Source organism: Sarcophilus harrisii, chromosome 1, assembly GCF_902635505.1.
Source record: "Sarcophilus harrisii chromosome 1, mSarHar1.11, whole genome shotgun sequence".
NCBI classification, from domain to species: domain Eukaryota; kingdom Metazoa; phylum Chordata; class Mammalia; order Dasyuromorphia; family Dasyuridae; genus Sarcophilus; species Sarcophilus harrisii.
In genome coordinates, this window is record NC_045426.1 from 230,881,490 (window position 1) to 230,898,306 (window position 16,817).

The 16,817-nt window shown below is 37.5% G+C and overlaps 1 protein-coding gene across 2 annotated transcripts in view; it reads right to left on the minus strand.

Moving 5' to 3' along the window:
* LOC100928951 (tubulin polyglutamylase complex subunit 2) overlaps positions 1-12,455 on the minus strand; it is a 28,964-nt gene extending 16,509 nt beyond the window's left edge. Inside the window, exons 1-2 of one of the 2 annotated variants that reach the window (XM_023497268.2) lie at positions 12,226-12,455; positions 1,816-1,895 (exon numbers count right to left, since the gene is read on the minus strand). In XM_023497268.2, coding sequence (XP_023353036.1) covers positions 1,816-1,895; positions 12,226-12,307 — 162 coding nt within the window. In that variant the 5' untranslated portion in view covers positions 12,308-12,455. The remainder of the gene's footprint in view (positions 1-1,815; positions 1,896-12,225) is intronic. The other variant, XM_003761292.4, reaches the window with a different exon arrangement.
* Positions 12,456-16,817: the final 4,362 nt, after the last annotated feature.

Sequence of the window (16,817 nt, forward strand, 5' to 3'; positions counted from 1 at the left end):
TCTTAGTCCAGTACTCTCCCCTAAGCTCCAGACTGAGGCCCCAAGTGGACATTCCCATTGGCACTTTAAACTTCTTGGTTTTCTTGTTATCCTTCCCCTTAAACCAGCTCCTTTCTGTTTCTATTAATTTTCTAATACTGTCAGAGGCATCACTGGGCAACTTGTTTGAAACTCTGATATCACCTCTCCCTTTTCCTATTCAGTCATTAACCAAGCTACTTTTTTTTTTTTTAAACACAGCCTCCTCTCTGATCTTAATGCCCTACAATGGCCCTGGACTATTGCAGTAGCACCAAAGCTGCTGGTAATCTATTCTTCCAGATTTCTTACTTCTCTACACTCTGCTCCAGCCAAAGTAGACCATCTTTTGGGCCCCAAACACAGACTATGCATTCTGGCCTCTATTCTTTGGTTTTGCATATTTCTTTTGTCTAAAATGTTCTTCCACTTTGTTGATCACTTTGTGATCTTTCACTTATTGAATTAATATTTATTCTTTAAAGCCCAATTCTAGTTCCATTTTTTCTATGATATCTTTTTTGCTAAGGATGTCATACCTCTCACATAATTTGCTTTGTTTGACTATGTATATGGTTTTATAAGGGGTTTTTTCTTTCTTTCTTTCCTTAGGGGGAAAAACAAAATGCTTGTTAATTGGGAAAAAAAATTTAGATCAGTACATTTCTAATGTACTAATAATGCATTACTAATTATTTTTGTTTATTTTTGTCACTTATTCTAATATAAGTGCACAAGGGCATTGATTGCTTCTTATTTATCTGTTCAATAGAATGTAAACTCTTAGGGGCAAAAATTATTTTGTCCTTGTAGTTCCAGCCCCTACTTCTTCACTTCTCCCCCAGCATCATGTCTTATAAATAGTAGACACTTGTGAATATTTTCTGCATTAGTTAAACTTCATGCCTCTGCTAGAATGTAATACAAAGGAGCTGTTTAACAAGTGCTTAGAGCTAAAATGACAGCTTATTTGGACAGAGCAGGAAGAGTAGTGAGTCTAATAGTTAGAACTTCAGATTTCTAGTCTACTAATTCTGGGCCTTACTGTGTGTGATCTTTAACAAGTCATAAACAATTTAATTTTTCTGAGCTTCACTTTATCAGTAAAATGAAGGGATTGACTAAACAATCTTTAAGGTCTCTATTATAATATTCTATGTATGTAGAATAAAATTCTATTGATATTTTGTATAGGTAGTATGGCAAACAAGTATTCCTTAGGGGTAATAACTCCTTGGTGTGGTGCTAGATGGTAGGAATGGGGGAGGGGGGAGGGAAATTAAAGAAAAATGATAGGAAGTAATGATTTGCCAGCTCAGATTACTTCCCTCCCTACTCTTCTGTTTTCATGGGCCTGCAGGCATTTCTAAGACATATATTCTGTTTCTCCCAGTCACTGAAGATAAGATTCAACCCTTTTACAAGGCTAGCCTCAAACCAGTGCTCCCCACAATATCCTCTCAGGGGCCACAAAGGAGTATGAGTGATCTCCTAAAAATTTTTTTTCATCTGTACAATCGTCATCATAAATCCTGGATACACAATCCTGGATAAATGCTAATACAGCAATTCTCAAACTAGACCTGGATAGATCAGAAGGGAATTTCAAAGATAAGATACTTTCCTAGAAAACTCTCTGAAATTTGAAAATTCCTATTACAGGGTGAGACTTAATTCCCCTGTGAATTAATGGGGAGGGACATGGGTGTACTCTGGATCACTGATTGCCTTTTTCTCTATGAAGTTATTCTCTTTTTGGGAGGGGGAGGTAATAATCTTGAAGTAGCAGATACCAACTAGTTCCCATGAAGCAATCATATGGCGCTCAGCAGGCTCCTTTTCAATGATCCTCACTTTTGTCACTCCTGGAGATGCTTCTGGAAAAGAAAGAGGGAATTTTGTTACAGTGATAAATAGTTCTCTCTGGGATTATATGGCTACTTATTGCTCAGGGACATTTCCAAATTAGAGATTACACCTAAAAAAAAATGAATCTAATAAGTAATTCATTGATCCTTCCAAAAGAAGTGTGATGGAGGGCAAAGTGCCCAGTTTTAGAGTTAAGAATCTAGGGATTTTTTTCTCATTTGTAAAATGAGAGGATTAGGCTTATCAGTTCCCTCTCTATCTTGGATATTAAGTTTTATCAGATATATTTGATTAAACATTTCCCCCAATTGATAGCTTCATTTATCCTAGCTGTATAGATTTTGTTTCTGCAAAAGATCTTAGATTTTCCTTACATGTTCCCATTACATTTTCCAGCTTGGTAAAAAGGGTCCTTCGTCCCAGTGTCTTCTAGGTTTTTACATGATCTTTTATATTTAAGTTTCTATCTACCTAGAACATAGTTGTTGTTGAGCTGTTTCAGTCATGTCTGCCTCTTTGTGACCACATTTAGGGTTTTCTTGGCAAAGATAATAGCGTGCTTTGCCCTTTTCTTTTCCAGCTCATTTTACATGTGAAAAGACTGAGGCAAATAGGGCTTGTCCAGTGACAAAAAGCTAGTAAATATCTGAAGCTCTTTTTGAACCTGATCAGGAAGATAAGGCCCTGAGACTAGGCCCAGCACTTTGTTCTACTGTGTCACCTAGCTGGGCTCAGAAATACAGTCTAAGATTTGTTTTATATCCTCTTCATTTCTGCTTCTTCCCCCTTTTCATTATTTTCCTGAAGATTCAAAACTTTCTGGTTTCTCCAAATGAATTTTGTTATTATTTAGTCTACACCTTGATTTAGGTAACAGACTCAAATAGATTTGTGATGTCATCAGTGTAGGTGTTCCCTCCGATAATGCAGATGGTACTCTATCCATGTGTACTTATTTTGTCTAACTGTTTTCAATGTAGTTTCATTAAGATGACACAGGGGCCACCCACTAAGCTGGGAGTGAGGGCTCATTTTTATATTTGTGAAGTCAAATCATGAATAAAAAATCTCTCAACATTATTTATATTTTTTCTAAAAATAATGTTTTATAGTTGAATTTTATGTCTTAAATATAAATAGGTTAATTAATCCTCAGTTATATCAAGCATTTTATAGTTATTTTGAGTGAAATTTCTCTTTCTAGCATTTTTTTTCTGACAACACATTTTTCCAGACTGCTTTACAGAAATCATAGTGTTCTGTGAATTTCACTCCTTGCAATTAAAATATTAGGATAAAAGATTAGGGAGATGTTAAAGGTCATCTAATCATACGATCATAGATCTATTATTGGAAGGTGAGACCATGTAGTTATAAATATTGCATTTTGTAGATGAAGAACTGAGGCACAGTGAGGTTAAGTACAAGTGTCTAAAGTACACAGTGGCCTAAAGTACAGGCAGTAAGTAGCAGACCTGGGAATCAAATCCAGTCCTCTTTTCCCTGCCTCCATTAGTGTGGCAAAAGTTGTTGGTTATGCACTAGCCTACACTGCTGGGTTCAATACTCAGCAACATAACATGTCAGATTACCACATTTTCCAGAAAAAGAAGTGAGAGCTATGTAGCTACTTAGTGGCTACCACTGCCCAGTTTGCTATTGAATACTTTGCTACTTAAAAAAAAAAAAATACTGCCTTCCAAGACTTCAGGAAAGAAAGTAATTTGCTTAACATATCTTCTACTTTTCCTTTTCTTCCTAAAATTTATTTATATATTTTGTTTTGAGACAATAGGCACATCTTAACAATTGCTTTGCTTCATAGATTGCCAGGGAAGAAACATCATCAAGTGATAACAGTCTATTTTTGATGAGCATCTCTATATTTAACTATGCTGATTCTCAAAAAGTCAACATGCTTTGATGCCAAGACCATATTTGAAGTCTTGCCAGCAGGCTATAACTTAGCAGAGTTCTTCTCTGCTGCCATAACATTTGAATATGCGTCAGGGTCACCCCAGGACACTTTGGGGCATAAGAGTTGTATTTTGAGGAGTTTCTTCAAGCTACTAGAATCTACATACATCATTCTGATTGAGGCAGCTAGATGGTGCAGTAGTTGGAGTACCAGACCTCAGGAAGACTCGTTAGTGAGTTCAAATATGGTCTCAGACATTTATTAGCTAGTGATCCTGGGAAGTCATTTAATCTCCATTTACCTTGTCATCTTTCACTTTGAAGAGGACCATTGCACATGATTTGGACATGACTTGAACATGAATTGGACTTAAGTGAGGCAGAGTTGCACAAATGCTGTCAAGATCACTTTCGCTTCCAGAATCACTAAAGTCCAATAGCAAGACAAAAATCAGGATAACTGGTGATAGCCTGGGATGCAGTAGATGACTTTAGCATCTAAGTGCTCAACCCAAAGTGCTCCACCTGCTTCAGCTGTCTTCATACCACAAATTTGTTCTCATCTGCCCATGTCACCAGGGGAAGTCTTCACATGCTTGGGGTAGACATCCCCCCTTGTTGGTAACTCTAAACTTAGTTTAACTCTTCTGCCCAGACTATTTTACTAAGGTGAGGTCACTGTACATGCTATAGCTTTTTGAAGTCAGAGATGAGAGTTGGATGAAAGGTGGACACCAAAGGGGAATTTATTGAACCACAAAATGTTCCTATTTGCATCATCGTAGCTATCATGTCTATTTTCCTGATTCTGCTTACTTGCTTGTGTTTATGTTTTTTAGCTTGTCTGAATTTTTCATATTCTTAGAGAGCAATGATATTCTTCTACACTCGTGCTACAATTTGTTTATTTACTCTATAGTCAAAGACCATCTACTTTTCCTCCAGTTCTTGGCTTACCACAGAAAGTGCTACTATTGATACATATGTATCAATGTATAGTAGTAAGGTGTAGAACCTTTCTATTTTTACCTCCTTGGGGTATATTTCTAGTACCAAGATCTTGGAGTCAAAGATACCCTAATTACTTTCTTAGCATAATGCCAAATTGCTTTCCAGAGCCAACCAATTTACAGCTCCAACAACATACATTGGAGCAATCATCTTTCCACAACCCCTCCAACATTGACTGATTCCTTCTCTTATCATATTTATTAATTTGCTGGGTGTAAATGAAGTCGTAAACTTTTAAAAGAATTTATATTTCTCTTAATAATGTTTTGGTTTAATTTTTCATTAAGTTGTTAATAATTCATAATTTTCTGAAATGTATTTGTTCATATCCTTTGAAGTCTTTGACTTTGCTGAAAAGCAAAAATTTTTCTATTTTTTGTATCAAAATTATGTTTTATCTTTTGTTATCTGCTCAGCCCCTAGTTTGATTAAGAATTCTTTTCCTAGTCATACTTGCAAAAGATACCTAAACTTGTTCTCTTCTAATTTTTTTGTTACAGAACCTTTTATATTTAGGTTGCATATCGATTTTGAATTTATTGTGGAATATATTGTCCACTTATATCTTTTTTGTATCTTTTATGTAAATGTATGTATATGTACATATAGATGTTATAGATGTACATACATATATATGTGTGTTTTCTCCACATTTAAATGTAAGCTCCTTGAGAAGCTTTTTTTTTTTTTAATTCTTTGTATCTAGTACTTAAGACAGTGGTTGGAATATAGTTAAGTACTTAGCAAATAAAATCTGTCTGTTTAATTGATCTCCATGAAGAATATCCTTCACCATGATTGTGAAGGATAATGCATGTCAATTTGTACTTGTGTTGTATTAATAAATAAATTAACAAAAAGGTTGCATGTTCTAACTTTAATAGTTTGGTAAAAATACTTGTTCATACTATGCCCAAAGGACTATAAAACTACATATCATTTGATCCAGGAATACCACTACAAGATCTGTGTCCCAAAGAGATTTTTTTTAAAAGGTAAAGGACCTACAAATATAAGAATATTTATGGCAGATCTTTTTGTGGTGGCAAAGAACTGGAAATTGAGGGGGATGTCCATCAATAGGGAATGGCAGTTGTGGTATATAATTGTAATGGAATACTACTATACTATAAAAAATGACAAGCAGGATAATTTCAGAAAAATCTGGAAAGACTGACATGAACTGATGCAAAGTGAAGTGAGCAGAATCAAGAGAGCATTGGATATAGTAACAGCAATACTGTATGATGATCAACTGTGAAAATGACTTAGTCATTCTCAGCAATACAATGATCCAAGCTAATTATAAAAGACTTGTAATGAAAGATGCTATCCACCTCCAGAAGAAGAATTAATGGAATCTGAATGCAGGCTGATGTATACTTTTAAAAACTTTATTTTTCTTGTTTTTTAAAAATAGTCTCTCTATTTTCTTTTGCAACATGGCTAACATGGAAATATTTTGCATGACTACACATGTATAATCTATAAAAAATTGTCTTCTCAAAGGGGGGGAGAAAAGGAAGGGGGAGAATTTGGAATTCAAAATCTTAAGAAAATGAATATTAAGAATTATTACATGTAACTGGGAAACAAAATATATATATTTTTAACGCCAAATCAAAACAAAACACTGTCTATTATATTTGACCCCTATTTCTGTTGTCTTACAGGGCTGACCTTATATACACTGTTGTGGTCATTGTGCCTGTTGTTCTTTTGGATCTCCTCTCTTCATTCTGCATCACTCTACACAAATCTTTCCATTTTCCTCTGAATTCTTCATATTTGTCATTCCTTACTGCAAAGTAATATTCCATTACATTCATAGTTTATTCAGTCATTTCCCACTTAGTTTCTTTGAGATTTCACCTCATTGTAAAGGTTGGAAAAGTAAATGTAAGTGTCAGCTTAGAAGCTAGAAGTGTCAGAAGCAGGATTTGAATTTATATCTCTGCTCATATTCTAATCCCAGGCTTCTTTCTATTGCACCATGTTTTTTCATTTCAGCCACCAATTTTTTTTTTTTTTTTGAGACTGTGTCTTTCTCCCTATCTTACTCAGATAGGAAGTATAGTGGCCATTTACAGGCTCTATTCCCTTACTTATTAGCAAGGATATTGTAATCTGCTCCTTTCCCAAATTGGACTAATTGGATCCCTTTTGAGTAGCTTTTGGCACTTTTCTCCATACTGGACTTAGTATAGATAGTCAATAAGCTCTGGACTTCTGGCAGCTCAAATCACCCTCAGCCTAAGCCTTCCACCAGCCTCAGGCTTCCCAATGTCAAATAGCAGAGGCATATGTCACCATTCCCAGAACCATAAATGTTCTTAAATAAGCTTCTACCTTCTAAGAACAGGAATTTAGAAACAGTATTGTTCCAAAAGTTTGTCTGTTTTACAAATGAATATATTTGAAATCAAAATAAATAATCTTCATATATCGTAGAAGGCAGGAGAGATTCAGGAAATCATCTATTCCCACCTTTACTACTTCAAAGAAGGAATCATGATGTTTAATTTGTTATTGGGGAGAGTGTTAAATGAAGTTACTAAATTCCCTTTTAATCTTCTGGTTTACTCTCCTCATGACCTTAACTGCTGTCACATTAGTTTCCTGGCTCTTGCTCACATGATACCTCATGATCTATGTCTGTTATTTGCCTCCCAAATCTGGAATGTTCTCCCTCCATTCCTTTACTTCTCAGAATGCCCGAGACTCCTTCCCAAGTTATTATTATATGTTTTCTATATGCTCAGATATATCTGTGCTATTTCCCCCCTCCCCCCCATTAAATATTAGTTTCTCAAGGAACTAGTTGTTTCACTTTTCTTTGAATCTTCAGTGCTTAAAGCTTTGCCTAGTCTTTATTAGGTGATTTACAAATGCTTTTGGATTGCTTAATAGTACTTCAGAAATCTAACACTCAAATAATTTCCCATACCAGGTGGCGAATTTGGATTCACAGAACCTGACACTTCCCATCTGTGTTGCCTTGAGCAGATACCTGGCTGTTCTTTGGAGATGTGATCCCACCTACTGCATTTCCAAAATGTGTAGATTTTTCAAATTCTTTTTTTTTTTCCCTGAAGCAATTGGAGTTAAGTGACTTGCCCAGAGTCACACAGGTAAGAAGTGTTAAGTGTATGAGGCCAGATTTGAACTCAGGTCCTCCTGACTTTAGAGCTGGTGTTCTATCCACTGCATCACCCAGCTGCCCTGATTTGTCAAATTCTTAATAGAATCACACTAGTGTCTGATCTTCTACTAGTCAGTTATCATTCAACCCAATTTAGTGTTCCCTATACTAGGGTAATGCACTTGAAACTTTACTTAAATATCCAATCACCCAGCTGATTGGATACCAAGGACTAAAAAGTAGCAATATCTTGCCAAGTATTGTCCTGCCCCTCACCAACAAGACTGGTGTATTGCTGAGAGCCTGCCCCTCAGTTAGGGGAAGTGAATCCTCTCAATTCTGGGATTCATCCTGGGACACAGCTGCCCCCGTGTGGACTAAAGGGTATTAAAACCTCACCTGAGACCCTCTATGCCTAGAAGACCGGAAGACGAGCTTTGCCTCAGCTAGTCATCCCAAAAGGACACCAGCTAAGCTTGGCAACCAATGCTGGCATCTTATCTTGTCAAATGCCTTGAAGGTGATAATTTATTATTTTTCTTGTTATCATATCAAGTTGACATCACCATTACACCTAGAAAAGACATGGTCCTATATTATCCTATGGCTCCCCACAGAATCCCCTGTGATTTTAGGTTAAAGACTATCTAGACCAAAGCTGTTTCCTGGCCACCATTTCCTACTCTCATAAATACCTAAGCCAGCCTAATCCTCTCCAGGCTTCCGTCTAATTCTACCCAGGCTGATTACATATTATTTCTACTCTCAAACTTTATACTCCAGTCAAATTGGCCTCCATCTTGTGCTCCATACATGATATCCTATCTCCCACCACCAACCTGTAAAGGTTATTCCCACACCTGGAGTGGTCTCCCTCTTCACCTCCACCTACTGAACTCCTAGATCACTTCTAGGCTCAGTTTAGTGTCACTTCCTTCAAAAGACTCTTTTTTCATTCTTTGGGGTTAGTCCCATTATCCATCAGTGTGTATTGTTTTTGGTGTATATATCCTTTAATTAATTAATTATTTGTGAACATTCCCCTAGTATAGGGATTTTTCACTTTTGTGTGTGTGTCACTGACCCCTTCAGCAGTTTGAGGAAGCCTGTGTACCTTTTTCACAGATTTTTTTTTTTTTAAAGGAACAAAATACATAGGATTAAAAGAAAACCGATTATGCCAAAAATAATTTTCAAAATATATTTTTTAAAGTTCATAAACCCTAGATTAAGAATTCCAACCTAGGAGAGTTAAACAGGGACTAGTTTGCTTGCATTTGTAAGTCCAAGCTTAGCACACTGTAGGTACTTAATAAATGTTTTTCTCTGTGATTTGAAAAGGGTAAACCTGATTAGTTGATGCCACTTCACTAAAGCCCCAGTGTAAAATAGGAGGTACTGAAGGGCTACAACTCATGCACTCAGAGAATTAATAACATTTTCTTATTGTACAGGCTATTATGAGCTTGTAGCAATTAGGACATTGTATAACTATTGTATAGTTGGGAGTTATTGTACAGGCTATGAGTTTATAGCAGTTGGAACCACATAAGACTACAGAAGAACTTCATGTTGGGTTGCCTGTTTTAGATAATGACCAACAACATTTTGGCCAAGTAGCAGGGAGCAATTTCAAATAGGGACAATGGCATGCTTAGCCACTAGCATCATACCGATCATTCCTATACTTTGTAAGAAAATGAACAACAATGATCTCTAATTGCTTGCAAAGGCCTATACTAAGTATTAGGAAAAGGGGGATGGAGAGGAAAGGAATAGAAAATAGAAGATTTTCTGGCAACTTGGAGGCTCTTCTAGGGTAGATGGCTGTGAGCTGAGGACACCTAGCTTTTATTGCATTAAATGATTCAATCTAATAAATATGGGAGCATAACTTAGATTAAATAAAGTATCTCTTGCATATTTGATTCTACCTAATAAACATATTTAAGTGCTTACTACATGTAAGGCTCTGTGCTATACATAGCATTACATATATAGTAATACATATATATTATGTATTACTATATTTCAAATATAAGTAAATATTATTGTAAATACATCATTTAATGAACTGAAAGCATATTAATACTCATTTCTTAAACCTTACTGAATTAATATCATCAAGTATTTTCTCAATCAGTGATTGAGATCAGTTCACCCATTAGCATAGAAGGTGCATAAAGCTGAAAGGCAGCACATCTAGTCAACAAAACCTGGAATTAGGGAAAACCTGGATTGAATCCTCACGAAGTCATTCTTAAACTGTGTGACCCTGGATAAGCCACTTCACACCCCCTTGGACTGTTTCTTCATCTATAAAACCAAGACAATAATATCTGCAGCACTTATTCATTAGATTATTGTGAGGATCAAACTGGAATGGGCCACAGAAAAATCATTCATTAAGAAAAACTCATAATCTACAAGGTCAGAAGTTTTAAGGACATTCTTAGAACATTTAGAACATAACACTAATTGTTATATAACATATAGAAGAGGCAGTATTGTTTAAGTGGATAGAGAGCCAGTTTCTTAATCAGGAAGACATTATGTTCAAGCTCTGGTTCCCATCTCTAACATCTACTGGCTGTGTGCCACTGGGCTAATTAACTGCCTCTCAGTGCCTCAAGAAACTATCTCAATAAGACTATAAGTGGTAGAGAAGCTATAGATATGATTGATAAGAGGGAGTTCCAGGGAGCTCCCTACAACCTGTAAAATGATAGTCTGGTCCAAAAATATATAGTCTGGATACATGTGTGTGTGTGTGCACAGCACACACACACATAATATATTTATGTATATATACAGCCATAGGCATACACATATGTGGAATGTCTCAAGTCTTTGTGCAGTTTAAAGCTTTAATAATTTAAACTGCATGAAGACTTTTGAAACATTGTAGATGTATGTATATAATATAAGCATATTATCTATATCTATTTGTACCATGCCTATGATTTCATAGACTGTAAACAGCTCTTCCAGGGAGGAGTTCCTATAGCTTAAAACCGCACAGACTTTTGGGACACTATGAATAAATGTAACTGTCTACATATGTTAATGTGTATGTTATGTGCCTTTATGTATGCAAACAGATACATACAATGTATATATTGCCACACAAACAAGCAGTTAGATGTTGAAGCAGATAGAACACTGGGCCTTGTTTCAGGAATACCTGAGCTCACAAAATAGTTGCGTGACTTTGGGTAACTCACTTAAAAAAACAACAAAAACCCAACTACTGGCCTTATTTTTCTCATCTGCAAAATGGGGATAATAAAAAACACTTTAACTCCCAGGGTGGGATTAAATTGTGAGGATTAAATTAAATAATAATTGTGAAGTCCTTAGCAAAGTACTTGGCACACAAGTACTATATAAATGTCAACTATTATTAATAATAACTGTAAAGTGCTTAACACAGAGCATAGTAAGCTCTAGAAAAATGTTCACTGTTACTATTATCGTTCATTGCAAATTGCTTAAAATGCTTAGAATGCTGGCGTATTCTAAGTGCTATATAAATGCTAGCTATTACTAATAATTGTAAAACACGTAATAGAGTGCCTGACCCACGGAAAGCGCTACACCAACGTTAGTCATGATTATTAGTTGCAAAGCGATTAGCAGTGTCTGGCCCCTACGTGCTGTATAAATGTCAGTTGCTAGGATTAACTGTAAAGGGTTTAACACAGTACCTAACCCACGATAAGTGCTACATAAACGTCACTCGCTATTATTGATTGTAAAGAGATTAGCCCAGTGCCTGACACATAGTAAGCACTATATAAACGCTAGCTATTATTATAATTAGTGATGTTACACCGGTGTCCCTGCTCCGAGAACGTCGCCTCTAGCCCTAGCCTCCGCACTGGCAGCCTGACAATGACGCAGGAACAGGGGAGGCCGGAGTTCCACTCTCGGAGCTCTCGAACACAGGACCGAGCGCGACAGCTCCGGGTTCTCTCTCAGTCCTGGGACAAAGCCTCGGCTGGCTATTCCCCACGGCCGGGATGGCCGCCTAAAACAAGGCTGGATTTCCGCTTGGGTTAAGAGCCTGGAACCCCGATATTGCGGCAGCCGGAGCTGGGAACCCCACGGCCCAGGCCTTCTGCTCCTCCCTCTGTCACCTGCAGGCACAGACACTATCACGTGACTGCCAAGTGCATCTTCTCCAAAGCTTCCCACCCTCCTCCATCTAACCCAGCTCCCCGCGCCCCGCCCGCCCCACCTTTCTCCTCCCTCCGCTCCCTCCATACCCAAGATACGGGTGATCCCGAGGGTCAGTTTCTCCAGGTGCGGCTTGGTGTTGCCCAAAGAGGGCAGCACTTTCTCGTCCATGGCTCGTACCCACCCCCCACCTACCCCTGGCTCCGCGTCCCACCCGGCCGTTGTGGGGGGGGAAGGTGCAGGAGGAACCTCCCCAAACGCCCCGAGCCCAGACAACAAGCCCGGTGCCCGGTAGTCTATCGGGAGTTGTAGTTCTTGCAGACTCGCTGACGCTGATTGGAAGAGAGGACTGGAAGTGAGGCGGCCGATGGCGCATGGGAATGCGAGTTTCCACTACCTCCCGCACGTCTGAGAGTAACAATTCCCAGGAGCCCCTTCTCCGCGGCTCTCAGACCAGGGGATGGGGGGCGGGGGGCAGAGGGCAACACTTGTGGCAGTGGAGCTAAAGAGAGGCGAGCCTGGCGATGGGCGCGTCTCGAGGCTTTGGAAATGGAAATTTGGGGGATCCTTGAGACTATCCAGTTCTATGAGCAGGGGCGTCAGCTAGCTGCCGAGCCAGTTAGAAGGCACGAAGGCCTCCAGCTCTGGGCAGAGACGTGGGCCTTCCAAGAATGGGGTTCTCGCTTGCGTCCTTCATGCAAGGACTTCCTCCGAAACAAAAACTCCCGAGACGTTAGCAACCGGGGCCCTTAGGCTATTGCTGTGTAACTTAAAAAATAATTTTAAAATGTTCAATTTAAAAATATATTTCAGCATTTCCAACAATATACTTAGGTGAGATTCTTTTTAATGTTTTGTTTTAAAAAAACTTTTAAAGTCCTTGAATTTTTTTTTTAAATATTCGTTTCAGTCGCGTCCGACACTTTGTGACCCCATTTGGGGTTTTCTTGGCAAAGATAATCGTTTGCCTTGACTTTCTCTAGCTCAGGGTCATACAACTATTAAGTGTCAGGTCGAATTTGAGTTGAAGTTTTCCTAACTAGGCTGGGCTTTCTAGCTACTGCACCACCTAGCGGTCCATTTAAAACTACTTCAATATAAATTAGTTTCCTTTGCAATTCTTTGTGCTTTATAAAAACATTGGGATGCTTTAAAGGTATTTTTAAAGTACTTCAGTATAAATGGTTTTCTTTGTTAACTCCTTTAACTTTTAAACAAAATTTCAATATCTGATTTTTCTTGCATAGCATGATAAATGTAGAAATGTTTAGAACAATTGTACACGTTTAACCTATATTGGACTACTCACTATCTAGGAGGAGGTTAGATGAGAGAGGAACAAAAATTTGAAACACAAGCTTTTGCAAAGATGGATTTGAAAAATAAAAAGCTATTAAAAAATTTCAATAGCTTTGTTTCCTTTTATAATCCTGTGCGTTTTATGTATTTAAAAACATTCTGGAACTCCTTGAACATTAAAAAAAAATATTTTGATAACTATTTTCATACAATTGGTTTCCTTTATAATCCTATTGTATTTTATACACTTAAAAACATTTTTTCCGAGGAGTTTGTAGGCTTCACCAAAATAATCTATGATGACAAAAACATTGAGAACCCCTGCTCTACAATAAAATAGTTTCTCCTTTAAAACCCTTCATATTTTGGGCTCCTTTCCAGACTTATTTCATATGACTGGCCTACTGGCTATTTCCTAGAACTTGGTATTCTAGGCCTGGCACAGGCTGCTCCTTATTCTGGGAACTTGCTTTTCCTGCTCCAACCTCTAATATAATTCTTAGCTTTCTCCAGTGCTTTGAATTCAGATGCCAACTCCTCCAAGTCTTAAATGATATCCTCCCTATATCACTCAGGCTGCAAGTGTAAGCAAGGGTCACTTACTGACCCAGTACCAATCCTGATTACTAAGGAAGGTTTAATCTGTTCTCTTTTCTTACCTAGACCTATTTACCCCTTCTTAGACAGCTCTGGTGACCCTCCTCTCCCAGGAAACTCACCATATTGTTGCTAAGATTAGTGAGGATATTTGATTAGCTTTAACTCTGTTGCTTTGATTAGCTTTAACTCTCTTTATTTGATTATTTGATATCTGATTAGCTTTAACTCTAACTCTCTCTTTAGAACTCACAAATCAGCTTTAGCTTCTTCAGGAGTTGCAGGGACCAGATATCCGCCAACATTCCTGATCCTTTAAAGATTTTCAAGCATAGTGGTGACATGAGGCTAAAATCAGATTATATTAGGTAGTAGTGAAGATGAATGGAATGGGAAAAAGGGTAAGAAACAGGGAGAAGTTAGCTTTAGGTGACAAGTGTCTGGATGAAGTAACAGCAAGAATGAATGGTGAAGGGCTAGATGTGATATATTTCAGAGGAACAATTTTTAAGACTTGGTGCCTAGGTCTAGGTCACAAGACAGTAAAGCCCATTATAATAAAGTATTTCAGTGATTGGAAGAATGCTGGCATTTATTGATAGAAATAGGAAAATTAAGGTTCCAGGGGGAAATGGCAATTTCTTTTTGAGGCATTTTAAAATTAAAGTGATGGTAAAACATTAAGATTTTACTGCAAAGGAAGGAAAAGACCAGAACTCTGTCAGATGTACATCGTCTTTTACAGAGGTTATGTTGGAAATTAGGAGAATCAGTTCACCAAGGGAATGCAGAAAAAAATAGGAGAGGGCTAAGTACACCGAGTATTGGGGAATAGCCAGATTTGAGGCAGTGAAAGGCGGCAGAAGGCAGAACAAAAAGAGTGCAAATTTCAAGGGAGAAGGGTTTTAATAAGTGGATGATCAGATAACATAAATTAACATGCTTACAATAATAACTACACAGCTAAACTATGACATCTCCCCTGAAGCACTAATCAATCTCCAAATTAGCATTGGGTCTAGGTCAAATCAAATAAGACACTAAACCAAATCGCAATCTTCTTGAGAAGTGTTGGGATATGGTGGAGAGGACTAGCTTTGAAAAAATTGGGTTCAAATGTAGCCTCTGAGACACTTCCAAAATAAGTGACCAGGGTGAGCAACTTAAACCTTAGTTAACCCTGGCCATTCAGGAATGACTCTTAAGATTTAGAAATTATGGAATTATTTTGGATTCTTTGGATTACATGGAGGATTCCCTGGTCTTTTAGCTCTTTGTGGCAGCTGAGTAGTATAAAGAATAGGGTATTGGATAGGAAGTCAGGAAGAGGTAGGAAATCAAATCCTCCATCTAGTGTTTTTTTTGTTTTTTTTTTTTTGAGGCAGATAGTGGATGGAACACTTGCTTCAAGTCCAAAAAATGTAAGGTCAAATCCTTTGAAATTTACTAGCTGTGTGAGCCAGAACAAGTTACTTAAATTTCCTGATCTATAAAATGAAGGGGTTGGTATACATACCCTTTAAAGTTCCTTCTTACTCTTAATCTTTGGATTTCCCCTATTGACTTTTGAGTTTTCACTGTCCATTTGTTTAGTCATATTTACTGCAAGCCAGTATTGGTATAATAACATTTTACCATATCCTGATTTAGACTCCAAGACACTGCAGTAGCAGTAACACCATCCACAAAACAAAACCTCCTTCCTTTTCCTCTAGAAACCAGAAAGGGTTTTCTTCCTCCTCTCTAATAATTGCTTTGGACTATTTCCTCCTTTGCCCTCAAAATGTTGGCTTCTCTAAGGTTGGTTTTGTAGGTAGCATTTCCTGATCCTAAACTTTTTGCTCACCCATCATCTAATCATAGCTATATCCCAGAACAGCCTGATTTCCTTAAATACTCTGAGAAGTGTTAAGACTTCTTTCCAGTTGTTTAGAGTAAAAAAAAAAAAGGTATTATGACCCCTGAGAAAGGAAAGAAATAGGATGAACGGGATGGGTTCTCCAGCTAGCCACCAAAAAGAAAGAACTTAAACCAAGTTGTTACTGTTACCTTTTTCTTAGTTTCTGTAAGAAATGGAAGCATCTACATATAATTCTGGGCCTATTTTAGGCCTCCAGTCATGCTAGAATAATACTTGAGTCCAGCAGTGTCTCTCCTGAGTCTGTATCCCAAATATCATAAAAAAGGGAAAAGGATCTACATGTGCAAAAATGTTTGTAGCAGGCCTTTTAATAATTGCAAGAAACTGGAAACTAAGTAAATGCCCATCAATTGGGGAATGGCTGAATAAGTTATGGTATATGAATGTTATGGAATATTATTGTTTTATGAGAAATAATCAGCAGACTGATTTTAGAGGTCTCTACATGAACTGATGCTAAATAAATGAGCATAACTAAGAGAACATTGTTCATGACAACAAAAATACATGATCAACTGTAATGGACTTAGCTCTTTTCAACAATGAAGTGATTCAGGTCAATTCCAATACACTTTGTGATGGAGAGAGCCATCTGCACCCAGACAGAAGACAATGGGGACTGCAAGTGGTTCACAATATAGTCTTTCCCTGTTTGTTGTTGTTTGCTTGTCTTTTTTTCCTCCTCTGTTTAATCTGATTTTTTTTGTGCAGTATGATAAATGTAGACATGTTTAGAAGAATTGTACATGTTTAACCTATATTGCATCACTTGCTGTCTAAAGGAGGAGGGAGAAAGAAAAATATTAGAACACAAGGTTTTGCAAGGGTGAATGTTGAAAACTGTCTTTGCATGTATTTTGAAAA